General features: G+C 37.2%; 1 protein-coding gene and 2 long non-coding RNA genes across 15 annotated transcripts; 2 read left to right on the top strand and 1 right to left on the bottom strand.

Moving 5' to 3' along the window:
- Positions 1-37: 37 nt before the first annotated feature.
- LOC121729914 (inter-alpha-trypsin inhibitor heavy chain H4-like) lies at positions 38-23,598 on the bottom strand. 13 transcript variants are annotated; one of them, XM_042118622.1, is made up of 25 exons: positions 23,445-23,598; positions 17,923-18,037; positions 17,436-17,656; positions 16,753-16,863; positions 12,930-13,183; positions 12,561-12,664; positions 12,072-12,203; positions 11,612-11,812; positions 11,046-11,205; positions 10,310-10,534; positions 9,943-10,080; positions 8,971-9,137; positions 8,545-8,691; positions 8,041-8,220; positions 7,597-7,684; positions 7,329-7,346; positions 6,087-6,188; positions 4,777-4,848; positions 3,533-3,565; positions 3,065-3,097; positions 2,921-2,959; positions 2,687-2,740; positions 1,647-1,846; positions 585-730; positions 38-247 (listed from the first exon to the last, which is right to left on the bottom strand). In XM_042118622.1, the coding sequence occupies exons 2-25, from the start codon at positions 18,031-18,033 to the stop codon at positions 190-192; spliced, it is 2,994 nt and encodes a 997-aa protein (XP_041974556.1). In that variant the 5' UTR covers positions 18,034-18,037; positions 23,445-23,598; the 3' UTR covers positions 38-189. The 13 variants fall into 13 exon arrangements, 11 of the variants coding, with proteins under 11 accessions (XP_041974556.1, XP_041974559.1, XP_041974557.1 ...); XM_042118625.1 differs by having other exon boundaries at positions 2,723-2,740; XM_042118623.1 differs by having other exon boundaries at positions 6,087-6,185.
- LOC121729927 lies at positions 4,448-15,361 on the top strand. Its single transcript, XR_006036041.1, has 3 exons — positions 4,448-4,502; positions 8,463-8,465; positions 15,351-15,361. It is a non-coding gene; the product is annotated as an uncharacterized LOC121729927 (long non-coding RNA).
- LOC121729926 lies at positions 16,690-25,497 on the top strand. Its single transcript, XR_006036040.1, has 3 exons — positions 16,690-16,701; positions 20,417-20,419; positions 25,411-25,497. It is a non-coding gene; the product is annotated as an uncharacterized LOC121729926 (long non-coding RNA).
- The last annotated feature ends 2,474 nt before the right edge of the window (positions 25,498-27,971 follow it).

Raw genomic sequence — 27,971 nt, 5'->3', positions numbered from 1 at the left:
TGACTTATTTTCCTACAGTTGAAATAATATAATAAAATATATTTTACATTTTTATTAACAACACAGACATGTAATTCATACAAAACACTTTTACACAACGATTAATGTCTATGTTAAAATTTAAACAAATGTCCATTTTTAATTTGTTCTTATGCCTACACTATTTTACAAATAACTAAGTAATTCTTTTCAATTTGTTTTGCTTATCACGTCTATCTTGTCGGTGGGACAGCAAATGCCGGCGAAACTGAAAAATAAATATTTTATTGTTAAAAAACATTCAAAAGCCTACACATTCACAAGTCTCAATACATGTATAGATAATACTGTACAATTCGTCCATGATAATATTAAGTTCTGCCATAAAATTTTGTCTGCATATTTAGCCCCTTACCATAAAGCAAATTAATACATACTGATACCCCTTAATAAAAATATATTTAACACCATAGAACTCTTTACAAACAAACATTTAATTACATGATAATATATACATGTGTAAGCATCAACTTAATGTGCAGGACAAAACATTTAATTACATGATGTACTTAATGTGCATGTGCAGATAAATAAACCAATCTTACCCTTCATTAACAGTACAGTACAAGTCCTGATATTGTGCCGCGGCGATGTCGCGCGCGGCGGCGCACCGCGTCACGTACACGCAAGCGCCCGCAGCGCCGTCCGTCGCGCGCCCGCACGACGCGTCACCCTCCGGCCGCTTGGGAGCCTGAAAAATTATCTCAAGATTTTACTTTTATATACTTTGGTACATTCGTAATTTTTATCATTTTACGCCTCAAGTCCACCGACGCTGCGAACTGCGAAATACCTGCGAAACCAATGCGAAACAGGAATAGAGCGAGATGCAATATAACGCTTTGTCGTGTGGCAGATGAAACAGTAAATCGGTTCGCCGCTGTTTCACAGTTCGCAGCGTCGGTGGACTATAGGCGTTCTAATGGTGCCAATATAACGATTGGATAGTTAGCCCAACATATGCATTGGGGATGGAAATCGTGGTGGAAAACTTTCAACTTCAAAATTAGATTAAAATATATGTAAATAGAACTCCAGAGAAAAAAAGCAATAATAAGTTCTCGCTCACAGAAGGAGTAAAGTTAAACTTGCAAAATATTTGAAAACCGTGCGTCTAAGGTACAATTTCTTGTACAGTCATATGAGGATTCTTTTACGGCTGTTCCCAATATTTGATCTATCTCTGGTTTTGCCCTACTAGAGATAGGAATAGCTCACTATTGACATAATTATGTCTAATGTGAGCTATTCCTATCTCTAGTAGGGCAAAACCAGAGATAGATCAAATATTGGGAACGGCCGTTAAGTGCTCCCTTATCCCTAGACGGTAATTCAGCATGACATGCATCTACGTGACAGTATTAATTGTTGCATGACATGCCGATCGCGAAACGATCATGACCGCGAACGAATTGAAGAACTTGTCAATCAATGTACAGCACGTAGTTTGCATGTCATTCATAGTGTCAATACAATAAACGATCATGCGTGCATGGCAGCACGTAACGCATGTAATGCTGAATTATCGTCTAGGCCCTAGGGAGCGCATTAGACGTCTATTTTATTTTATATGTCTGTAGAATGTCTCAAGAGCCAAGCCCACTTACATCGTCCTTGCTCAGTTTAAGAGTAACTTGTGTGCCGTTGACGTTCAACAGTAGAGCGTCGAGCGTCGAGTTGAGGAACTCTTCGGCCCAGCTGCACTCTTCTAGATGATACTCTGCCAGCCTGTTCGGCCGCTCCGTTGTTGCCAACTGAGTTGTCGGCAGCGCTGGTGTAGACGATGGTGCAATGAAACTGTCGTAATCTAAACATAACAAAACATTAGTTTTGCAATAAAAATAATCCACCTCACTAATGTAGTTGCAAATAAACTTTTATTACTATTACTAATGTAGGTATTTTTTGCCGCAGCGAATGACTGTATTTATTTGCCATGTGACTTTTCCAATATGCCAGACAATAATAGCTTGTATAGTTATTCGCTGCCCAATATTTTTTTGTTAGAGGGTAGATAAATTAAATGTAATTGTTTTTCACCTTGCACATCATGAGGAAGTTAACAATTATTCAAGACGTGAGTGGAAGAATAAGGTATGTAACATGAACAAACTTCCCGTTTTTTTTTTGCTTAAATGGAGGCTTTAGGACCGGAAAAATTATTTAAAATAGAAAAACTATGGATTATATGTATAGCTAGATATATTAGCCAAGTTATGAAGTACGAGTTACAAGTTACAAGTTTTATTAAAATAATTAGAGAAAAAATAGTTATTGTCCGAATGTTACGACATGTTCTTCTTCTTCTTATTTAATGGCGCCCATAGATGCAGATGTTACTTGTTCGATTCTTCCACTCACGTCTTCTTCTAATTTGTATAGAATTAGTTCCCACTATTTGCCGCTAGAGGCGCTGTTTCAATGACAAACAATTTAATGAATTCATAAGTTAACGTCCTCATAATTAGAAGTTAAAAAAAACACCATTTACACAAAAAAATGTACAATGACAGCACGCATTCGTTTTGATGTGAACTAGCCCTTAGTCGTAAGTACAGGGTAGCCATCGGATTATTTTAATAAATATTTTGGTTACTACTTATAATATAATAAACAGTACAGATAGTGATAAAATATTTAAGCATACGTGAACTGTTCGGAACAAACGGTGCACGGAACACACTTGGATAGGCGACGACGTCTGTAAGTAAAATTAGAAACGATAAAAACAATTACACATACCGACGCCTCTTTAAGGTACTTAGGTTCTTTCTTACTTTAGGTTCTAATAAGATTCACACATTATAAACAGACACATCAACATCAACATTTTGAAAATGTTTTAAAATGTTATTTAATTTGTGACCTATAAAACGCTTACCATTTCTAAAATTACTATGAAGAGAACTCGTATGGTATGCTGTAAGGAAAAAATAAATTATTAAAAAAAACGAATCACGACACTTTTTAAACATAAGTGTGTATTTCTTTAAAATATATATTTTAATAAATTTAAATAACTTACTAAGCAAAGAACTGCCAGAGCCGCTACCGTATCCTATGAGTAAAAATAAAAAATATTGAGATATCTATCCTATTGGCCATGCAGATATTACTAGTGCCCGGGCCTCTAGCGGCGAATCAAGAACGAGTCTAACTGCCGTACTCTGAGACATATTTTAATGATGATTAAACTTAAATTAAATGAAGAGTTAGACCAAGGGTTCCCAAACTTATTTTGTCTACTTGTCTTTGAGAAAATATTATGTTTAAATGTTCAATTTAAAATGCATTTGCAATGCAAAATGCAATTATACTACAACTATAATTCAATTTATTATTTATATTAGGTATATATTTTTTTATTAGCCTATGCTGTCCCACTGCTGGCCATAGGCCTCCCCGAAGGTCTTCCATTTTCTCGCTCCTAGGTATAATTATGACGGATTATTTTTAATTTTTATATTTCAATAAGTAAATTAAAAAAACTCACCATGATGCGCGTACGCGCGTTTGGGTACTGAATCTGCGCATAAAACATTTTTTTTTAGATACCTTGATAGCTTTATACTTTTTAGTGTGATCCCGATGACTGATTACACCATATTTTAATAGTTACATGCTCGCCACATCCACGCCACATCGCCACGAAACGATTCTTGACCAAACGAGAATAAAATTTATAAAAGTAGGTATACGCTATATATGTAGCGTGTAACATAAAAAAGTGATAATACTGTAGGATGTCATAATTTGTGCATTATAATATACTACTCGACCAAGCCAACTAGACGACTGTCAAATCATGCTCTCTCGCACTTATGCATTGCTAGCTACGTGCGTAAGTGCGAGAGAGCAAGCTTTGACATTCGTCTAGTTGGCTTGGTCGAGTAGTACATTATATTGCCCGGGCCGCACCTGCGTAGTGCTTCGTGCCTAAAACGATACCATGATCTGCGTGTATCGGCCAATGGTACGTCTCATAGCACGAAGCTTCGTGACGATAGACGCATGTGCGGCCGCGGCGACACATAATAATATTATAAAACCACAATTTTTTTTACTGTAAAAAATAGCAGCGCTGAAATAGTTAGTTTTGATTATCACTTCTTTATAATACACAATGTATAAACGCCCCTTGTTTTGAAGGATCATTAAAAACAATAATTGGATAATATTTTTATACCTTATCACAATTTTTATACCTTTTAATTATGGATGAAATTATTCTTGTTCGACCATTCGTCTTACATCCGTATTTTAAAAAATCCCGTATGCGTATTAATTAATACATTCCGTTCAAATTATACGTGCTGTCATTGTCATGCCCATGTACTTATCGAAATTCACTTCATATATTAATATTTATCATTCAACATCCTTTCTTGGACATGAGTCAAAGAGATTACTTTATACAGGATGTTATAAAAGGCTTACAAATATTACTGACACAATGATTTGAAGTAGATCCTGTATAAAGTTTCCCCCACTAAATATATTAAACCAATTCATTATTAGAGCTATACATTAGCCAAATAATAATTCATTGGTTAAAATATTTTATTACAGTCCGCTCGCGGAGCACGCACAAAGTCGTAAATTGACTCTTCCCTACTTGTCCCTTTCACTCGCACATCTTACACGTCCGCGAGTGAAAGAGACACCGTTATAGGGTCGATACGAATTTGTAGGCGGGGCGACCGCACTTTAGTTAGGGGGTTTGTGTGTTATTCTCACCCGCCACATCTTCAGACTCGAACATTGCCGGGGCCGAATCTTGCACCTGAAGAGGCCCGCCGTAAGACTGACCTATAGCACAACTCCACTCGTGAGACGGATATTACGGTCTTAGCTATAGCCCGGTTACCGAACATATAGAAATCCGTCCATTGACCTATTACCGGTTACCATCATAGATCTATCGATGCAGCAACAATCTGCGTTCGCGAGTGAAAGAGACAGGTCAATGGCCTAATTTCTTTGTCAAACACATTCCGGTTTTAATGTTGCGACGCGCAGAAAGAAATATAGATTTAACACAGATTCGATCAAACAAGAATAAAACATCCATTCAAGTGGCAGGAATAAAAAAATGTAATAAATAAAATAATAAAACTTATTTTCGTTTGGTCGAATGATACTGTAAGAGTCAGTTCACACTGAGACGAGTAAATAATTCATACGCGTTGTAGCGCTAAAAATATACACGATAGTAAATTTTAATTTAAAAGCGCTAAAATACAATTTTTTATTAAAATTTATTAATGGAAAAATATGCACTCTTATTTAAAAGACAGACAAGAGCCTGTAGCCAAAACGTTCTCATTGTCCCTTCTTTATAAAATAATCGCCGATAAAACTTTATATTAACGAAAGCTTATGTATATTCCATACATTTTGATAGGCGATTCTATAAATAAGCGATAAAGATAAGGTCTTGGCTAAAGGGCCAGGTGTACCTTGAAGTTTCAGTGTGAACTGACTCCAACATAATATAATTATGCCCTGTTATGCTGAATCAAAGTAAATACCCAAAAATAAGATTTCATTCCATATATTATTGATGCATGCAATTTATATTTGAAAAAGAGATTTTTAATTTTAATGTTTCATGCTTTGAGCCCAAAAATAATATTAGAATGTCGACCAAATCAGATAATGCAACATTCTGTTCCCTCGTTGCATGATATGAGGTATGTATGCTTAGATGGTTATTTCTTTGATTTAACATAATATCATGAAGCTTAAATGACCTTTATGTCTCAGCCATCTAGTTGAATTAGCCAATCATAAAACATATTTATTAATAAGGGGGGTGTGAAATAGCCGCGAACCGCTTCGAGAAAAGTATGGAACGGCCGTGCCTTTGCTATAAAGCTTGGCTGGGGCACTGCCGTGCCCCCAGATTATTTAATTAAATGCTAGTCTAGATGTTCATTCTTATAATAACATGCAGTTTTTTATACCTTATTAACAGCCTAGCCAATTCAAGTAGACGACTGCAATTACTGTATATGTATGTATGTAATAATAGAGTATGTACTCACTGGCGAAGGAATACTGCGGCGCCGGCACACCGGACAGGCCGAAGGCGGCAACTGACCCTCCGCCGCCCGACAGCGGCTGGATGTAGCCGGCTGACCACGCTGCTAGAGTTATTATAATTATACAGTAGGGCCTCGATAGTTCGAACCCCAGCTAATCCGAATACCTCTATAATCCACCTCCCTTCCCCCGCACAGATCACTCCCGCAGCGACGCCGCCGCAGTGCCGAGTTAGACCGTAGACGTCCTCGTACTAGTACGTCTATACTACACGTATTGTTTTTGACCCTCCCCGCGCGCTATTTCGCCATTTTGTTATAGGTACATAATATCTTTATACTGTATTTGTGCTTTTTATAATGGGTCAACATCCAAAAAATTCCTTTAAAAACGTCTACATAGGTACTATAATGTGAACGCTGCGTACAGCGTGCATCCGAACAGGGTACATATTTTAGGTGTTCGGACTATCGAGGCACTGCTGTATTAATCTTTTGTCAACATAAAATATGTCAATAAATTTTATTGTTCAATATTACTAAGGCGGCCGCCTTTTTTTTTGTTGTTAAATAAGTTGTCCAATAAATGTTGTGCTTGATATTGTGCAATAAAATTGATCGTCTAGCTAGGGGCCCGCTTTGACAGTCACCAGTAGCATTTTGATTATTATTATCGGCTCCCAGATTACGCAAATTAGAGTTTACTTTTTAAGCAGCCTCCACACGTTGGCCGTGTTTGCTGAACAGAAGGGGACGGCGCTATACCAGAAAGAAAGACGAAAATAATTCAATCTCTTTCTTTAGTATAGCGTCGTCCTCTTCTGTTCGGCAACCACGGCCAACGTGTGGAGGCTGCTTTACAAAATGAGCTTGATTCCCTCTACATTGAAGTTTTGTGACAAAGTTAACTTTATTTATCGTGAACTTAAGAGTCTATTATAGCCTGTCAAGAAAGTGAAGAAATTAAAAAGTGGCAACATCGTAAAGTCATCCCTTTCAAACCAATTTAAGAAAAAAGGGATGACGCTACGATGTTGCCACTTTTTAATTTCTTCACTTTCTTGACAGACTGTATCTCAATGCTAATGGTGATAGGTGGGTGACAGACAAAGTGTCGACCGTGTGCAAGGGGTCTAAAAGGCAAAACATGTTTGCGCAAACCAAAAAAATGCATGACGAATAGAAATAACATAACTATTAAGTTTTAAGTTTAGATGAATAAGTTAGTGAAAAATAAACACTTACGCCTATTGTATGGTGAGGCTGTAACAAAGAAAATAATCATTTTAAATAAGTACTGTTAAATCTGATGACACATTTTGTTTTCTATGTCCTTTATAAATAAAAGCGAAACGTATGTAACGACGCCTAAACCAATTTTAACACCCATTCAATTTCATATTGAACTCTTTGGATGAAATTTGCTATTCTTTTTTGCTGCTATAGCACAGTCTTACTTTTAACATTAGTAGGAGCAGAGACTGGTAGGAGGAAGTGTCGAAACGTCACTTACCGTTGTCGTCAACGGACTCTGCGTCTACGGCCTTGGTGGCGTTGGGTTTGACCACTACGAGCGATGTCAGTGACGTCACGAACTCATACTGAAAAATAATAAAAGTCAAGTATCAATTACAAACACAATCCTACAGTACCTACCTTATGAGGCCTGAGTCCTGACATTGGTCATATGGACCATGATAAGCAATTACAAATGTGTAGACTGTAGAGGCATTATATTCGATTATTATAACAATAGAGTAATAAATATATATTACGCACGATCGCCGTTGAATGTAAAATCTATGGATTTCTAGTTTTGTTATCATGGTGGCAAGTATGGTTTGAATGCATTATGACCTAACTTCGTCAGGCGCCGTAACAGCACGTCTGAAATCTTATATGATGTGATGAGGTATACCATCATCATAAGAAAAAAATAACGAATCGTTAAAATTACCTGTAAAGCGATTTTCAGCGCCTTGTTCTCGGGACTATTCTCAGTCTTCTGGTCGGCGTCGGACGCGTCCTTCTCGTCCAACAGCTGTTTGACGGTGAGGTAGGCCCACAGCCTCTCAAGCGGTAAGTACTCGGATTTCACTTTAGATACGGGAACTTTGGCGGGCAGCTGGTACTTTTTCTGCAATAGTAAAGTTGAATTATATAATATTATGTAATGTGAATGTATTGTCTGGCTTCTTGCCTCTTACAACGTCACATTTGAATAAGAAAGGCGACACAACACACCGCGACACTTCACATTCCATGGGACTGACTTTTGTAAAACGTCAAAAGGTGAAGAAGTCATGTAGCGTCGCTGCCGCGTGGTGCACGTTATCTAGGGTCGATAGCAATGGCCAAGGCCAATGGTCAAGGAGCAAGTTTGTTAATTGAATGAGGTTCTTCTTGTATAGTAAATACATATTAGTTTTGAATGTCCCATTTACAGTTACAGGTCACATACCCTAGCGAAGCCGTCGTCGACGCCGCAGAAGCCGGACACCTCGGGCGTGAAGTCGATCACACCGTCAGCCACGCGGCCGGCCACCACCGCCTCCGACCCGTCGTACACGGTGCGGAACTTGTGCTTTGTCAGGGAACCCTCCTTGATCTGAAAGTGAATGTAAAGTTTTTGAAACACACTTTGGAGATTAGGCAGTTTTGGTATCATGTACTGTGAATTGTGATAAACAAGTTCTTAAGAACTGTTATTAAAAAGTTAATTAAGCATCAGTCTCGTTTTAGTAGACATTAAATAAGGTCGCATGTCATTCCGAAGCTCCAGAGTCTAGATGCAAACCACGTAAACACTACAAAGTCTTGAATCTGGAGCATTAAAATCTAGGAATCACCTCAATACTGGACACATCAGAGGAGTCATTATTGTTACCTGTTCAGCGGGGTATATGAACTTGACGTCAGCGAGCAGCGGCGAGGAGACCTGTCGGTAGAAGTCGCGCAGCTGCAGCGCCGCGTCCGCCGCCTCGTAGATGTGCCGCATGAAGCCCTCGTTGCGGAGCGACAGCTTGCGGAGGAACTTGCGGTCCGCGTCCTCGCCTGGGAAGGTTAAAAATGACATTGGCAACTGACTTAAAAACCTGCAGCCTAATAGCCCGTTCACACGGGCGCTGCGTCATCGCAGCGTCATAGCGGTCATAGACGGACCGCATCTTGCAGTCGACAACGGCTGCAAGATGCGATCTGCAGTTTTCAAACTAAATTAATATCCACAATACACGGACCGCTGGAACAGTTCTTGAGCAGTCGGAGCAGTCTTTTGCGGTCGAATTTCGCCGTGCGGTCGAAGAACAAAGGTATGTATTTTTAAACGACTTCCAAAAAGGAGGAGGTTATATGTTCGGCTGTGGAGATATATTTTTTTTCGACTACATGATGCGGTTGTGTTTCAGTCGTGTACGATTTCAACGCGACAGCTCTAGAGCAGTCGGTCCCGACTGCAACTTGCGGTCCGTCTAAGACCTGTCTAAAAATGATAAATGGCATTCACAGCCGAGTAAATAGCTACTGAAACCGATAAAGGGGTATTAGTCTAGTGAATTGAGACAAAATTATTTTTGTCATATATAATATAAAGTATCTAATTCGATTTTAAAAACCATGATTACAAATATTGATATATGAACTAAGTAATGCAATATGCAACATAAGTAGGAGTCACTAGCTGATTACTTGTATGCATATCCATTCCATCCTATGCCAGTGTGCTGCATAATATGAAGGAAAGGCTTCATTTTTGCGGTTTAATCGATTTGTTTGCATTTTTTCAAGTTGCATTATTTTACTGTCAACTGCCCAAACGTAAAAACAAAAAAAGAGTAAGATATCCGAAGAAAAATCATACCGAAAGCGAGGGAGAATATGGCGGCGCGTCGTCTGCCGGAGTTCTTCTCTGAGAGGTGCGAGATGATGCGCGTCGTGTCCGTCACGCCCACCGTCGGGTCGCCGTCAGTCAGGAATATCACGATCGGCTCCAGTTGTTCTGTGAAAATCGATGTTAAATTAAGAAAGCAACTACTAAAACCTGTTTAAAGTACATATTATGTCATATACTACACATAATGTATTGTAATGTAAAGTCAATGTGAATACACGTAACATTCGTACGCGACTGAAAGAGACAAGTAACACGTTTGACACGAATGTTCAAAAGGTAGGAAATACCGATGATGATATGGGTTTATAACATAAAAAGATTCTATTTAACTTACCAGCTGTCTCGTCAACGGGCTCATCAACAGCCACGCTGGTTTCCTCGGCGACTTTGGGAGCGGATTCTTGAAGGACCACGGTCTCAGTTGCAGGTTCGACGGTAGTTTGGACTTCGGGTTCCGCGTGCGGCTGGTCCGGAGACGGGGTGACGGTCTTCGGTGGTCCCTCCTTACCGAAGCGAATTAGGTCTAAAGCCACATCTAGAGCGCTGTAGATGTTGGTACCTAGAAAATGCTTGTTGTTAGTATACGCAAACTCGCACGCTGCAGCGTACACGCACGTGGTTATTGTAACGTGTTATTTTTATTTATTGTGAATAGAAAAGTTAATTTAGAATATCTATCTAGTAGAGTGTAATTGTTAAACCAACTACTGATGTATAGTCTGTGAAGAAATAAAAAAGTGGCAACATCGTAGTGTCATCCCTTTTTAATTTTTATTGATTTGAAAGGGATGACACTACGATGTTGCCACTTTTTAATTTCTTCACTTTCTTGACAGACAGTAATGTTAGCATTATAATGTAACGCTACATCGTAACAACACGCATAAGATATTTAGAACAAAAAAGTTTTATTGAGAATTTTACAAATAAAAGTAATCTTTGTTTCCATAGACTGAAGTGTTACTAACGTCAACGTAAGTTAATTCACTAAGAACTTTACATGTTACAACTAATAAGCAATGTTCAATAACATAGTCCAGTCATCGCTTGGCTTTTTTATGATTAGTTACCTCCAGACGCCTGCAATCGGGATACAATGATCTGTGCCTTCTCAATGTTCTCTGGCGTCGCGAGAGAGGGCGCCAGTAGTTTGAGCGGCTTTTGCGGTGAATCGTAGTACGAGAATGTTGGCTTTTTCTCTGGCTCATCAGCTTCTTTCAGATCGTGAACCTGACAAAGATATACAGATTTTAAAACAACAATATAAATAACACCAGTTGAAAAAAATGGATGAGTTATTTACAATCTACAATTTCTGTGTTACTTTCTTGTTTAAAATATTGTTATTTCAGTTTAATTTGTTTAAATACTTAAGTTTTAGCTTTCATATACCGGGTTACAAGACTTTGAAAGCGTTCTGCAGTATTGGGGCGGCAATGAGGCTGTTTGAAATTCTATTTGCCACCAGGTGTCGCTTTGTTGCATTAGGATCATCGTGTCAAATATGCATATTATCGTGACATATGACAGCAGTTTGACACGATAGACCCTAAGGCTACATAGTGGCATAGTGGGTAACATTCTAATAGAATTTCAAACACCCTCACTGGTCCACCACTGTAGTAAATACTCGCACCTCGACAGACGAGTCAAACTCGACGATGTTGAAGTAGTCGCCGGGGTTGAGCTTGCCGAGGATGGTCTTCATGGCGTCGCGCAGCTGGTCCACCTTGCGGCCCATCATGGAGCCGGACGTGTCCAGCACGAACACCACGTGCTTGCGGAGCGGCGGCAGCGACGTCGGCGCCAGGAAGTGGACGAAGTAGCCGTCGTTCACCTGCAAATTTTAGCAGTTACGACACGGTCAAATTAACTTGACGCATTGTTGGAATGCAATGCCCTGGCCGCTTCATAATGACTTCATCAACCCATGTGTCAAGTTCATGTGATCGCGTTACACATTGTTAATGTCACAAAAACTATGCGGTTACAACGTTGCAAATTCATTTGGTTTATATTGTTGCCATAATGACTGAACGATTCCATGGCATTATTTTATTCAATATGTTAATGAGATATCATGGAAATATGTTTACCAGAACTTCCCCGCTCTTGGATCTATCGACGTCGTACTGCACTATGAACTGTCCGAGCATTCCCTCCTTGTCGTTCTCCTCTTCATCACCGTACCAGCGAGTCTGGTGAGCTTGAGATTCCTTGGTCTTGGCCTAGAATTAAAAAAAAATTAAATATATCAAAATCTCTGACTGAATGTTTTTCTGGAGTATTTAATGAAACATTAATAAGTCATTAGTGTCGTTGTCTTTGTCTTTCAATCAGCCCGGGCGCGCACTAGCGGCCAGGTTGCGGTGGCCATCGAGTATGGTGTGGCCGCTGGCCGCCGTGCGGCCAGGTGCGCGTGGTTTATAGCGATTTCATACTAAGGTATCTATCTCGATGGCCGTCGCGACCTGGTCGCTGCGGCTTGGCCGCTAGTGCGCGCCCGGGCTTAATTTTGCCAAGGTAATTGCCAAAGACATGGACTAATGTAATGTATTTTTTTATATTATAACGTAAGTACTCACAGCGTATATCTCCATAAGCCTCTTCTGTTCGTTGACGTCGGGAGTGAAAGTGATAGTTGCCTCTTTGTCCTTGTTACCCTTCTCGATGACTGCCAGAGAGTTTTCTGGAACAAAGTACAAAAGATTAGTTAGCTTTAGCGAAAGTTGCCTGTAAGCAAACTATGTTTGTATTTTGGTAAGTTAAAATCAATTAAAAAAAATATCGCGCGGAAAACTTACATTTTCCTCAACAAAAACTATCCTGTGTATAAAATTTCATCTATATCGGTTCAGCCGTTTAAACGTGAAGCGGTAACAGACTGCAGACAGACAGACACACTTTTGGATGAATTATTACTATTAATAAGGACGTTATGAGATAATACTCACGGGCATCCTCATCCGTTGCGTCCACTTCATTACCCGTCCTGACCTCCGGCACCCTCAGCTGACTGAGCTTCTGGCTCTCCTTGATGTGTACGGTCACCTTCATGTCTGGCACGAGCGCGCCGGGGTGCAAGTTGATGGCGTGGTTGTACACGCCATTGCGACGGACGAGCAGCTCCTCGTACGTCAGATTAAAGATGGCCGCCGAGTTGGGCTCCACGTTCACGGAGACGGTGAAGTGGTTGGAATCGCGCGCTCTGGAAGTGTTTTTTTAGTTGTTGCCAATGGATTAATAATAATAATAAAATGTTATATACAAATATAGATACAATGCACTGCACACACTAAGCAAAAAAAAAAACAAACAATAAACCAAAAGAAAAAAACCCACTGACCTCCATTATATAATAGAGGTCAGTGAAAAAACTGCGTAACTAAAATAAAACAAACAACAACACAAAAAAAAAATGGCATCATTAGGCAGTGCATTGCATAATTCCGAAAAGGATACCCACTCAGGTGTATTACCACGGCGCAGAACACTGCACCGCAGTACCTGATCTTCCGTGGTTCCTATATATTACGCCTGATGCACGACAGATTTAACATAAAAAATAATAATAATATACATATACAATAAAATAATAATAATATAATAGGTTTGGTGTAAAAAGGAAATTAGAATACGTAAATTTTACTTCAACAAAAGTACTCAGATCTTAACTTCTTACCCACTGGTAAGAAGTTAAGATCTGAGTACTTTTGTGTGTTTCCATATGATCATCCCTGCGTTCCAGATGACGTTGAAACGCTAACGCTCAAGACAGTAGTTTTTCCCGTTCCACTAGCATGTGAGCGTCACACAGTGTGATAAAAACCTCGATTTTGTTTCACCGCGTTTTTCTTTCAAAATACTATAGTTGATAGCTATATAAACATTAGAGTAAAACTCCGAGATCGATATTCTTTGTAGTTATTTTTTTAAAGAGTGTCAAAGTTGGCGTTTTTCCGGGTCAAAAATTTGCATAAAAATTAATTAAAAAAAAACTAATCAAGTAACATTAATTTTGTATATACCAATTGAACAAGCACTTAATACTTTACTTTTTCTCCGAATTTGGTTAACCTACTGTGATCAATTAGGGAGATATTGATTTATTTAGTAATTTTAGTTTTTTATTTTAAATTTCGTGATTAGATCGAATTAGAAAAAGTTTTAAGCATGAAACGATAGTGTGAGTAATCCTTTATCTATGTTATCACAAATCACACTCTAATAACCTCTGTGTCAGAAGTTATATCGTATTTAATTTTTTTTTTAATAAAAATTCGGATTTTTGTACCTAAGGTTGTCACTAAAGGTCTCTTGTTTGATTTATCCGGTTGATACGCAAATTCTCAATCGATATCCTATACAAAAAATATCAGGATCACGTTTAGGTAGGTCTAATAATAAAAAAAACTAAAAAGTGAAAAAATATGACGTAAATTAATGATTTTATATGCTCAAACAGTATCTAATCAATAATCACCTTCTGATGTAGTCGGGGAAAATAAAATATCAACTTTAGTGACAACCCTAGGTATAAAAAATCCGAATTTTTATAAAAAAAAATTTGAATTGGATATTACTTCTGACACAGAGGTTATTAGAGTGTGATTTTTGATAACATAGATAAAGGATTACTCACACTATCATTTCATGCTTAAAACTTTTTCTAATTCGATCTAATCGCGAAATAAAAAATAAAAAACTAAAATTACTAAATAAATAAATATCTGCCTACTTGATCACAGTAGGTTAACCAAATTCGGAGAAAAAGTCAAGTATTAAGTGCTTGTTTAATTGGTATAAACAAAATTAATGTTACTTGATTAGTTTTTTTTTTAATAATTTTTATGCAAATTTTTTACCCGGAAAAACGCCAACTTTGACACTCTTTAAAAAAATAACTACAAAGAATATCGATCTCGGAGTTTTACTCTAATGTTTATATAGCTATCAACTATAGTATTTTGAAAGAAAAACGTTGTGAAACAAAATCGAGGTTTTTATCACACTGTGCGTCAGTGATACAAACCCAAGTGGAACGGATTATGGATCGTTTTGAGCGTTTTGAGAAAAGTTTAAAAAAAGAACTTTTATTTTGTACATTGAACCGAACTTGGATTTTCTTCAAGTCGTAAATAAAAGTAATTGTCTATAGTTACATTTATTTTACAAATAAAATACATAATATTATATTTGTTTAGTTTTTAGTATTACATTTTTTCATATTTTAATATAGTTAAACTTTTATTACATAAGTATATGTATTTGAGTTTTCACATTGAATCATATTTTAATAACAAAACCACATACGTTGAATATTGACTATTGTCACATATTATAAACGTTAGGTAACAATACCGCGTAATGCTTAGTCAAGTACGAGGTCAACAGGTATCTAAGGAGAGATGAAAATTAGTATTATATTTTATAAGAAATCATTTGACCTTTCATTTAAAACAATTTATTTTCCAATCAAAATACTTCTTTAAATGTTATTTCATTTAATATACATATATCAATTAAAATATTATTTGTAATGAAATAATATAAAGTTTTTTGTCTCTACTCTGTCGTGAAAACTTTCCGAACATGGCTTTCGCGATATAGTTACGTTAAAATTAAAAAAAAAACTAGAAAGCCCACTTTGACCCATCTTCGTCAAGGGTCGTTTTGAGCGAAAATGATGACGTCATGAGTGACGTCATAGCCGCGATTTAGACGACCCCGGTCGCCAAAGGGAACGGCAGAAGGGGACGTTTTGAGCGTTTTGGTCAAAATTAACGTCATCTGGAACGCAGCCCTAATGTATGATAAACATTACATTAGAACATTCATCAACATATTAATTAAGTAAACCACTGTTTACTTAATTAATATGTTGATGAATGTTCTAATGTAATGTTTATCATACATTAGATCACATGGAAAATAAAGGCGCATCCTGTGAGTCCATCCTTATGGTCATTAATCATTACATTTTATGATGGCTATAATGATCAAGTATTAAAAGATCTTCTTAAGCTCTAATAAGGAAAATCCAGTTGCGTGATAAAGTAAGATTGTATTCATTGTGTGTGACGTCATAATATTTTATGACCTAATCATGAGAATCTAATGTACTATCAGAGAAGTAAGAAGTTGATTCATAGGCAGATGGCTAACGGCCGTTCCCAATATTTGATCTGTCTCTGGTTTTGCCCTACTAGAGATATGAATAGCTCACATTAGACATTAGAGACATATATTTTATGTCAATTGTGAGCTATTCCTATCTCTAGTAGGGCAATACCAGAGATAGACCAAATATTGGGAACGGCCGTAAGTATATAGTTTCTTATGTCCATGCAGATGGCGGACTTACGTAATTTAATCACTTTATGTCAAACCCAGCCGACAGATTACAATTATTAACGTTGAATGGACATGATCCGACCAAATGACGTAGAACCGTCAGCTGCCTATGAATCAATTTCTTCGATGGTACTTATGAGGGGATCTTTGAGCGTCTCCCAGACAGACGCGGCCTGCGGTGCCGGTCAGTTGGATTACTTGGCCGCGTGTGTCTGTGTCGTTGTTGTTGTCGTTCCTAGAACTCTCAAGTCATCCAACTGACCGCCACCGCAGACCGCGTCTGTCTGGGAGACGCTTTAAGCACACGCTGTCATAGGTAGGTAGCTAATATAATATAAACATCGAAAGCCTATGATCTTGGTTGTAGGTTTTGTGGTAGGTTAAGAAGAATTCGAAAGTAATAGAAGTCGGTAGTAGACTTACTTTGCGGCGACGTGTGCGGCTCCGAAACCTTGGGATACAGCGTCATTGTAGATTTGTTTCGCCTCTTCCTTTTCTTTAACGTACGCTTTGTATTGTTTACCGTCGAGGGTCCTGTTGAGAAATAAAAAAATGATGATTATTAATGACATTCATAATATAATTTGGAGTGGCGCGTGTGACCCACATTTGGTATATCAAATGACCAAAAAAGGAAAAACATAGTTTTGTTCACAAGATTTCTTTTAGAAAATATGTTTGATCTGCATACATAATTAATATAGCTATATAATTTCTTCTGATATAACATTTTTTAAGAAACCTAAAATCTCTAATCTGACATTAGGCATAAGCGGCTTAGTTGGCTATTTTTTTTGGCGGGCCAACGCCGAGTCTTTGAAGACCATTAACGGCCATTCCCAATATTTGATCTATCTCTGGTTTTGCCCTACTAGAGATAGGAATAACTCACATTAGACATTAGAGACATATATTTTATGTCAATTGTGAGCTATTCCTATCTCTAGTAGGGCAAAACCAGAGATAGATCAAATATTGGGAACGGCCGTAAGCCCATGACCCCTATCTATGACGTCACGTGCATCTTATCCATTTCTCGAGTTTTTCTCCACGTAGACTTGGGACTACTAGGATAGCATAAAATACTATCATTGAACTTTACTCACATGACGAATCCACTGATAAACGCGGTCTCAGGCAGAAGCACCCTGAACGTGGCCTCCTGCGCGCGCTTGGCGGGGTTGCGGATGTACGTCACGACCGCCGTGCGAGCGTACCGCAGCGCGATCTCTGACGTCACGTGCATCTTCGTCAGCTTGATGGGCACGCTCGCTTCTGTTGTGGCCTCCGTTGTTGGGGCCGGGCTTGAAGATTCCGCGTTTGTGGTCTGAAAATTTGAGGTAGGTAAGTCTTACTTTGTTGCTTGTGTTTTCCAGCGAGCGGCATCATACCATTTTGAATGGCAGTACATTGTACGTACGTAAGTTTCGATAACACCTAGAAACAGAGCAGCTAAAGACAACAGAGGCTCAATTCTCACACCTTCAACCTTCGTTCTTAAGCATCCACGATATGTGCGCACCAAACATCTTGGGCCATCTCGAAACTGCGTCCCTGGCCGTGTACTTCCCCTATGCCATCCGTCTTACGTACCTGTGCATCATCCGACCTGGCCACGACCATGGTCTCCTGTGTGGGCACCGCGGCCGGGTACGCCGCAGCCACCAGCAGGGCCAGGCATAACGCCGTTGACCCGAATCTCATTGTCCTGGAAAAATAAGCATGCTTAGCACGGCCGGCATAGAAATGCTTTCTTTCTACTGAAGAATAGGCAAAGTTAAGGTTAAGGATAAAGGAAATCACTTTGGCTTTAAATACGTCATTGTTATTATTCTTTAACTTTTGTACTGTAAGACTATGCTAAGGCGAAGTAAGGTTTGCATAATATAATATGAAAAATGATGTCAGACAACCATAACGAAATAATAGTATGGTGACGTAATTTTTTATCTGGACTGTATGCAAACATGATTACATGGTCCTCTTAATATTGAAGTTCATAATTTCCATGCATTTTTATGGTGTTAATTTGAGGTTGTTATAAAACTGTTAGGGACAGTTTCGTCAAGTTCCCACAACTTAATTACCAAATATCTACCAGGCTAGCTATCGATTTATAACAATTCTGTACAAATACTTATTATTTGTGTTGGGAAACCAAAAATATCACGGGTTCATGACCTCCTTGATGATAATTTAGTATTCGTGCTAAACGCTTGCAGAATAACAATTATTATTGTCTGCCGTCTGCATTCTGCAACACGAGGTTTTTACGTATTGACTGCATCTATGTGAAGCTACATTCACAAGTTTATTCGTTGCTAGATGTTACTCGCGATTCGTTGCTTCGGTAAATCGCGGAAGAACTCTTATTTTTTCAGGACTAAAATTATCCTTATTCCTATGTCATTTTTAGGGTTCCGTGCCCAAAGGGTAAAAACGGGACCCTATTACTAAGACTTCGTTATCTGCCCATCTGTCTGTCTCCAGGCATGTATCTCAAGGACGGCTATAGCTAGATTTCTGAAATTTTCACAGATTGTGTATATCTGTTGCCGCTATAACAATAAATACTAAAAACAAAATAAATTAAGTAAGCAAATATTTAAGGGGGGCTCCCATACAACATACGTATGTTTTTTTTCCAATTTTTTGCTCGATATCAAAATTGGCAATAGGTAGGCACTTGAAATGTTCACAAAATACTCATATCAGTTGTATTTATAATTTAATAATTAATAATAATATTTAAATAAAATAAATAATTAACGCGGGCTCTCATACAAAAAACAAATTTTTTAGCCTTTTTTGCTCTGTATCGGTACGGAACCCGTCGTGTGCGAGTCCGACTCGCACTTGGCCGATTTTATTTTAATATGAAATTATACTACTTAGCGTAAGTTGAAATTCTACTTACGCTTACTATAAGTCCATTCTACTGTAGTATATACAAAATTTGTATATATGGCACGAGAGTCCCGAGAAAGGACACTGAATAATTTATCACAGAAAATGCGTTTGGTTACAATCAAGTAAAAAGTACATTGACCTTTTAAAATTATTTATTCGCTTTTTCACCGTCATACAATAAATTGTAATAAAAAAATCATGACATCAGCCATATTTTAATTTTTATTGCAATACCCAGTACCCACTGAGAGAGACCAATCACGATACATAAAGCTTTATATTTTATGACATAAATAATATAACTATTATTACACTTGATATGAGGTTATCGGATTTTTAAATGGTTCACTTCTTTAATTTATTGCTTCAAACCGGTCACGTGCAAATAAAAAGTAAATAAATTATACGATGCGTGTAGTCGTTTTAATATAACCGACTCCAAATAGGCTAATCTTAGCTAAAGTAGATAAGTTTAGAAAAACTTTTGTGTAATTTTATGACTAATTAGGTATAGTAATTATTAATTGTTGCCAAATACCTATATCGAATAGAAACTACCCAAAGAAGTAACAACTGATAAGACCTTTTAAATTGGAAACCCTTAAAAAGATGGTTTATCACCTACTGCAGAGCATCGTCTGTGTCCTAAATAAAAACGGTTTGTCACCTACTTTAGCATCATTGCTCTATTTTAATCACTCTACCTCGCCCTAAGTTTATTCTCCGATCAATTCTTGCAGCTCGGGCTCAAATAATAGACACCTATTTAATATTTTATGACCTTACGGTTCACCGTTACAAAACACATAAATTAGAAACGGTCCCCGAAACCTCTTGAAACAAGAGATTTGTCGTGCCGAATAGCAAATGTCAATAAGTGGATCAACATGGCATTGTCCGTTAAACTGGCTTAATCCATCACTAATTTCTAAGCCCCTTTACTAATAAAGAGTCTGTATTACATACGTTTTTTATGCTACTAAAGAGGTTGTAATTTTTTTTACAACATTTTAGGCAACGAATAATAAAATGTTAGGTAAGTAACTATAATTATTGTAGAGCTTGCCTTATAGCATTCTCTACCACCCATTAGGCTGATGTAGAGATAGTATGTCTATAAATATTATGTCATTGCTTGATAGATTACAAAAGTAGCTTTAGACTAACAGATATACAGTGTGTAACAAAAATAAGTGATAATACTTTAGGGTGTGTACGTGTTCCTTGTAGAGAGTTCACTATGAAAGTAGCAGCGCTGAAAGACGAAAAAATTTTTTCACTTTTGTATGGGTAAGAGCCGCAGCGTCACGAGTTTCCCCATACAAAAGTGAAAAAAAATTTTGGTCTTTCATTCTTCAGAAATTAAAACTATGACCTCAGATATACACAGTGTGAAACTTTTTATTACATAAAGGGGTAAAATGGATACCTAACAATAATATTATTGTATCCGAATTAGCTACGGCTCATGTTCAAAACCTGTCGTTTCCATGGACGATTCCAAGTAGGTACCTACACAAAAACATAAACTTATGAACTAATAGCTCAAGCATGACCAATGTCAGCATGTTGGCTAATCCTGCTTTTCCAGTTAATTTTCCTTATTTTTCTGTGAATCTTGACTTGACACTGAGACCGTTGAGACTTAAGACTTGCAGATATTACAAGTAAATTTGACTTGAGACTGACTGAGACCATTGAGACTTCAGACTTGAAGATATTACATGTAAATAAGTAGAAAAACAACAAAAATAATATACAGTAGACATGGTCTTGGTCTACCGTCTAAACTCTTAAGTCTAATCGAATAACTAGTGAACAAGAAAGCATCAAAACATCACAATATGTACCTATCATGATTCATGAATCACACGCGCGAAAACTTCTCTGATGAGTGACACAGACCTGACAGGACTCATAAGTCACAACTCACAAGTCACAGGCCACAGCTAAGCAGACTCTATGTCTATTGCGAACTTAGTTACCTTACTGTATTTAAATATTATTACTGTGGCGTTCAAGTCACAGTATATCCATACTAATAATTAATAAAATATTATTAAAAATAAATATATTATAAATGCAAAAGTGTGTCTGTTACCTCTTCAAGTCCAAACTGCTGAACCGATTTTGCTGTTTGATATATAGATACTTTGAGTCCCGGGAAAGGACATAGGATACTTTTTATCCCGGAAAAATATACGGTTCCGGTTGTCACGGAATTACGGGTGTCATTTAGTTATGAATAGAGTAATTCAATATTTGTTGACGAAAATCCGTTGATACAAACTGCGATGGTTGGGTCAGTTTTGAACGTTTTGAATTACTAGACGATCTATTGTCTATTGTTCACAATGACGTCACAGTAAGTGGTAATACAATCCTGTCATCATCAGCAACGTTTTAAGGAACCACTTCACGCAGGCCAATGATGGGCAATTACTGGCCATCAGGAACATAAGACAGTCTTTAATCGCCCATGATCGTGGTCGATTGTACATAAAACATACAGCGAAGCTGGCAAATTATGGTATCTGGTAGCCCGAATGACAGCAAAGTGCGTATAATGATGAATGACCAAGTACCAACTACCTGAGGAAAAAATTATTACCAGAGTATAATAGCAATGGTTGATGTTTATCAATTTAATAACTATGCAAACATTAATCGAATTAAGGCAAAACATTCCACTGATTAGATGTCAGGGTCAAGTCAGATGTGACATCGAATGCCGTCATTTTCATCGTAGGTCGTCAAGCTTTGTCGATAGTACTTGGGGAAAACCCTTTAAAAAGTCGGGACTTCACGCAACGGGAAAACCAACAGTGATAATTTTAAGGTATCATTAATATTATCTTAAAATTAATAAATGAATAACCAGACGAAATTGGATGCATAGACAGCTAGAAACCATCTCGAAGTTATGCCAACTAAATATAGGCACAGTTAAACATTTTCCACCTTTAAAATTTAAGTATTCCTTAATACCTTGATCGTGAGAATCGCAGACAAGACGTTGATTATTCTTTGGTAGTAAACATAATGTAATTATATTACGGCTTAAATTTTTTTTATTGAACATAAATCTTCTACTTTAATTTCATATTTTTCAATTCTAAAACTGGTTACGCTGTTTTCATAATATAAAGGCGTTAAAGCCAGTTATCGAGGAAAGGTAAATACCCCCTGGTGCAAGGTCAAGCTTGATTTACTAACAACTGGTCAAACCATTATTCTTAACAGCAAGTTATTAGCTTGGAGTTATTTTTAACCGACTTCCAAAAAACGAGGAGGTTATAACTCATTTATATTCATACTAATATTATAAATGTCAAAGAGTTACCTCTTCACGAAACCACTGAACCGATTTTGCTAAAATTTGGTATGGAGATACTTTGAGTAACGAGAAAGGACATAGGCTACTTTTTAACCCGGAAAAATGTACGGTTCCCACGCAATTAACGAATTTTGACGCGAGTTGCGGCCTGCGGGCATCAATTTGTCACAGTATAGAGATATTTAGAAGAACATCTTCAAAATGGACCACCCAAAAGGGCGCACACACAAGCGTGTGGTAATAATTTGATAGAGCACAAAAATGCAGTATCGCGTGTTGCAATAGTTTTTTGTTTTCAAAAACGGTTATTAGTGGTTATTAGTTCTCATAAGCATCAATTTGCATTTTCTAAAGTTCCCCTTACTATAGACACTAGTACTGAGGAATAAGTGAGTATCATCAAAATAAAATTGATTTACCTTAAGTCCAAAGTCTGTGGTGGTCAGTTGCACAAAGTATGTCGCGAACGAATTAACTACACCTAATTCAGATCTCTTCTATTTTTATAGTCCACAAAACTGACGATATGCTTCCGCGAAGGGAGATCGGCTGTAACTAACAAATTACTTCTGGATGTATGTAATGCGAATCGTGACGTTTCAGCCTATAAAACGCCTATACGATTATTGAGTCATCTCGTACTTCGAAAGTTATGGAAAATTATGTAAGCAGCCCTTTACGTCTTGAAAACATGTAGATCAAACAATCAAATCAGTTGTCCTGATACTTTCGAGGCAAACAACGCCCGGTAGCACCGATTAGATCACAGACCTCTCGTGCATGTTTCTAATGCATGTATAGGCGATCAATTACCTATGTAAAAGAAAAAACTGCGCCCGCGCCGGTATACCAATGGAATTATACTCACTCGTTTGTTTACGCTCAACGAGATGATTGCACCAATTGCCACTCAAAGTCTGGCACGTTCCACTGTAAGGTGGCACTGGGCGCAATACGTGTGTCCCCTCTGTGGGCCGACGGGCAACTTGTTATGAGCCCGGCCGCGTCGGCTTATATGTACTATGTATTATGTTGTTGTTTTAGCGGCCGCGCCGGGCTTTCCGACGCTCGTCACTCGATCCCTAATTTTCTTGTAACTCCTATAAAACTTGTCTGCGATAAGGAAAATGATTTCTATCATAGATTCACTGCAGTTGGTTTAATATACTACATAAATTATGGAAACATCAAACAACGATCTACATTTTTGAGATTTTAGATGAAAATGATAGGCCATATCGTAATTAAGTTTTCAAAGTATATTTGGGATTGCGACTTTAAAACATTTATTTATTTTTTACTAATTATTAACTCAATATTGCCAGAAATAACAAAGGAACAGTAAATTTTTCAATAAAACGTCTACCTCATGTCCTTTCCTGGGACCTTATACCAAATTTAGTCTAAATATTATGTAAGTACAGCTATGGATTACTAAATTTAAATAAAAAATACAAAGAAAAATTGAACTAAAGAAACGACTAATATTTGTGAAGAAAATATCTAAAATTAGAACTACTTACTCTATAATTTTGGCAATTTTTTTACAATCCCCTTTATTATTTTTTGCTAAATATTATTTTGACCTACATACTTACTAGTCAAATAATAACTATTCAGAGAGTAAATTGCTTCTTTGAAATCGATTCGATAAATCCCCATTTCCTTCTCAATATAATTGTTTGATAAGTTTCCAAGAAACAGCATCAAAATAAGTTTATCTGGTCGCAGAGCTACGAGAAACCTGTTAACAGAACAATAAAAAACCTCGATTTTTATTGTTTTGTTAACTTGTTGATATTATGTAGGAGACGTGACTGGTTACTAAGCTATACAAACTTATTAGAAGGACGCTAAAAATAACACTGGCTTGGTAGCTTTTGATGATGTATTCTGATGCAGGTTGTAACAAAATTATTTAGTTTCATCTTAAAATGTATATTTGCATGTTGCTATAATAATCCTTTAGGCGTTTTTAAGGGATAAAGTCATACCAATTATCAACAATCAACATGCTACAATAGTATGATAATATTATGTAATTTTTAAACAACTAGAATATGTTACTCGCATCTTCACTGCACCGAAAATTGTCTAAACTCTAACCGGAAAGCGTTACACACTTTGCGTGATGAATACTATCCTATGTCCATTCGTTGGACTCGAAATAAATCAGTTTATGCAGAACCTAGGAGGAAAAATTTTCTGTTGCAGTGTCTCAGAATTTAGATTTTTAAAATATGTTTACTTACTTTTGACAAATCTGCTACTTAAAACATTACTATAATGTAGTTTAATCGTGCGCAGTCGTAGCGCATTCTTATACCCGATTTCATTCACTTTTTACAGGAGTTTATCTATTCACTAACCCCTAACGCTTTTAGTCCATTGAAATGTTAGTACTGTCAATAAGGACCGAATATTTCATTTATTAAAGGACGCAATTTTTTTGGGACATGTGGGGACATTTTTTGCTTAAGTAAGTATATTTTTTAATTTTTGGTAAAAAGTTATAAGCACATATTTGTAGGCATAAAATTAAATTAAGAAATAAAAAAAAACCCCCGCCAAACAACTTTAAAAAGTACAGTCTGTCAAAAAAGTCATGAAATTAAAAAGTGGCAACATCGTAGTGTCATGAGTCATCCTTTTTTTCTTAGATTGATTTGAAAGGGATGACACTACGATGTTGCCACTTTTTAATTTCATGACTTTTTTGACAGACTGTATTGAAATAATATATTTTACTGACTTTAAGTTTAAATAATTCCTAAGTGTAAAGTGATATGATAGTCCATAATTGTTGTCACGGTGTGTCGGGGGACCGCCAACAGCAGCGACCACATAACCCAATTGACGCCTAATGTTTTGATTTCTCTTAACAAATTATTGTGTCAATGTGCTGAGGTAAGCGACGCGGGGGAGAGGTGAGAAATGCATTACGATTGGCCAATTCAAATTCACGGCATGTCATAAATCAGAACTAGTGATGGGAAGTACGAGAAGTGCTTGTCAAAAGAAATAAAAAAAACCAGTACATATTTATTTTAAAGTATAGAATGAAGAAAAGACTTTTATTAATTGTGGCAAGCTTCCAAAAATATACAAAAACGTCTTCGGATTATATTAAAAAAGTACCTATACTTACCTAAGTACTTCGATCACTAACCTAAGTATATTTAAAAGTATAATTTTTTACAAATTATATACTTATATACTTTTTTAAACTTTTAAAGGGCAAAAATTCTGTAATTTTTGCCCTTTAAAAGTTTAAAAAAGCGGGGCAAACGAGCAAACGTGTCACCTGATGGAAAGCAACTTCCATCGCCCATGGACACTCGCAGCATCAAAAGAGCTGCGCGTGCGTTGCCGGCCTTTTAAGAGGTAATAGGGTAATAGAGGAGGGTAGGGATGGGAAGAGAAGGGAATAGGGGAGGGTAGGAAAGGGAATAGGGGAGGGTAGGAAAGGAAATAGGGTAGGGGATTGGGCCTCCGGTAAACTCACTCACTCGGCGAAACACAGCGCAAGCGCTGTTTCACGCCGGTTTTCTGTGAGAACGTGGTATTTCTCCGGTCGAGCCAGCCCATTCGTGCCGAAGCATGGCTCTCCCACTGGTTTGTTCATTGCAACGCCACCAACAAATTGCAATTGGGTTAAATGTCAAGTCGTAAACAATACGCTTTATATTATAATTATTAATCAGTTGTTTAACAATAGTTCTACTCAAAATGACTTGAGCATAATACACAGATTAAAAAAAAATATACCTCTGACAGATAGGTGGTATCACATCACTAGTGACGCGTGACGATAACGGAAGAAAGGATAAGCATTAATAATTAGTATTTGATAGAAAGGGATACGACTTATGTCAAATGCTTTCATCATGGATTCAGACCAGTGTAATCCAGGCCGTGTCGACTTTGCTAGCAACTCATTGAATCTTCTTGGTGGGCTATTCAATGTGTTCCCTGTGCAAAAAAAAATTGAATTGTTTTTTTATGATGACAACATATTAATCAGTTGTCACCAATATACCTTAACCTCATTGGTTGATTGCCTCTGATGACTAATCTGTGGTTGTCATTTGTCAATTGTCACAACTTTGAACGTTTTGAATATTGAAATCAAGTTTATTAAGTACCTACATAAAATATTTATAAAAGTCACATTTTGATTTATGTAATTCCCAAATTAAAAGTTACATTTTAATAATTATTATTAATTATTAGAGATGTGCCGACAAAAGACGATCCGACACATTCGCAGTAAACGAAGCATTACAAAAAAAACAAAACTGGGATCGACTTGGCCAACTAGTCAGCTTTTTTGTTACCTACTAATTGGCTATTCGCCCAAAGTCATAATCGGACATCTCTAATCGTAAGTTAGTAAGAGTACTCACAAATGAAACTACAACTTTATCAAGCAATTTTTTAAATCAAATTATAAATCCCTAATAGCTAATAATTACTTCAAAGCTCAACTCATACTGGCGCAAAGTCGAAGCTACGCAACGCTTCATATATTTCCGCCTACAGGATATTCATCTCTAATTATTATACTTAAATAATAGAACATTATGGATGAATATGCTCTGGAAAATACTATGAAGTGTTGCGTCGCTTCGACTCTGCGCCAGTGTTAGTTGAGCCTTGAAATAAAAACTATAGATACCGACACGTTATATATTATATACAAGGTGTTAGTGTGAACACCGTTATCCTTGAAACCATCAAATGAGCCCGTCAAAATGAACAACTTTTTCTATGAGAACAATGCTGGGAACTCAAAAAAATCCGTCTTCATACCCATACAAATTGCCGATCCGGACATCCGTATGGGTATGAAGACGGCATTTTTTTTTTTGAGTTCCCAGCATTGTTCTTATAGAAAAAGTTGTTCATTTTGTCGGGCTCATTTGATGGTTTCAAGGATAACGGTGTTTACACAAACACACTGTATATATATATATGTATATATATATCGTTTTAGTACCCCAGGCATTCACTAGATGGCGTGAGGTATGCAAAAAAAAATTCGACTCCTTGTCTATTGAGTTGTCATTCTTCTCGCTAGAGTAAAAATTTTCTTTGAGTGTAATTTGAGCTCTGAATAAATTGATTCTTGACAGTAAAAAAAATATTTTGTATGAAACGCACGAGATGTACATGGGTCACGGATGTGGTCGATACTAAGACAGATTTCGCTATCATCTAAAGTAAGACCTATAAGTCTTACAGTCTGAAAGTATTCGCCTTGCATTAGGCGTCTAGAGGCTATGTGGTCGCTGGCCAACAGTGTCTTTTGCATTTCGTATCGTCATGTCACTGATTGTCTCGATTCGGTTCCCTGTGAAATGACCCTTAAACCATAATGTTTAAATGTGAAATC

This window comes from Aricia agestis, chromosome 8 (genome assembly GCF_905147365.1).
Source record: "Aricia agestis chromosome 8, ilAriAges1.1, whole genome shotgun sequence".
In the NCBI taxonomy this organism is placed as follows: Eukaryota; Metazoa; Arthropoda; class Insecta; order Lepidoptera; family Lycaenidae; genus Aricia; species Aricia agestis.
This window is presented reverse-complemented; position numbering and strand designations above follow the sequence as displayed.

What these genes read in the sequence shown, in the direction of transcription:
- LOC121729914 (XM_042118622.1), bottom strand. Translation starts at nt 18,033, where the DNA reads ATGAGATTCGGGTCAACGGCGTTATGCCTGGCCCTGCTGGTGGCTGCG. An exon ending in TCATATACCCCGCTGAACAG is followed by an intron (nt 8,692 to 8,970) that starts GTAACAATAATG and finishes ATTCACTTTCAG; the next exon opens with ATCAAGGAGGGTTCCCTGAC. An exon ending in CGAGTCTGAAGATGTGGCGG is followed by an intron (nt 3,566 to 4,776) that starts GTGAGAATAACA and finishes TTTTATGCGCAG; the next exon opens with ATTCAGTACCCAAACGCGCG.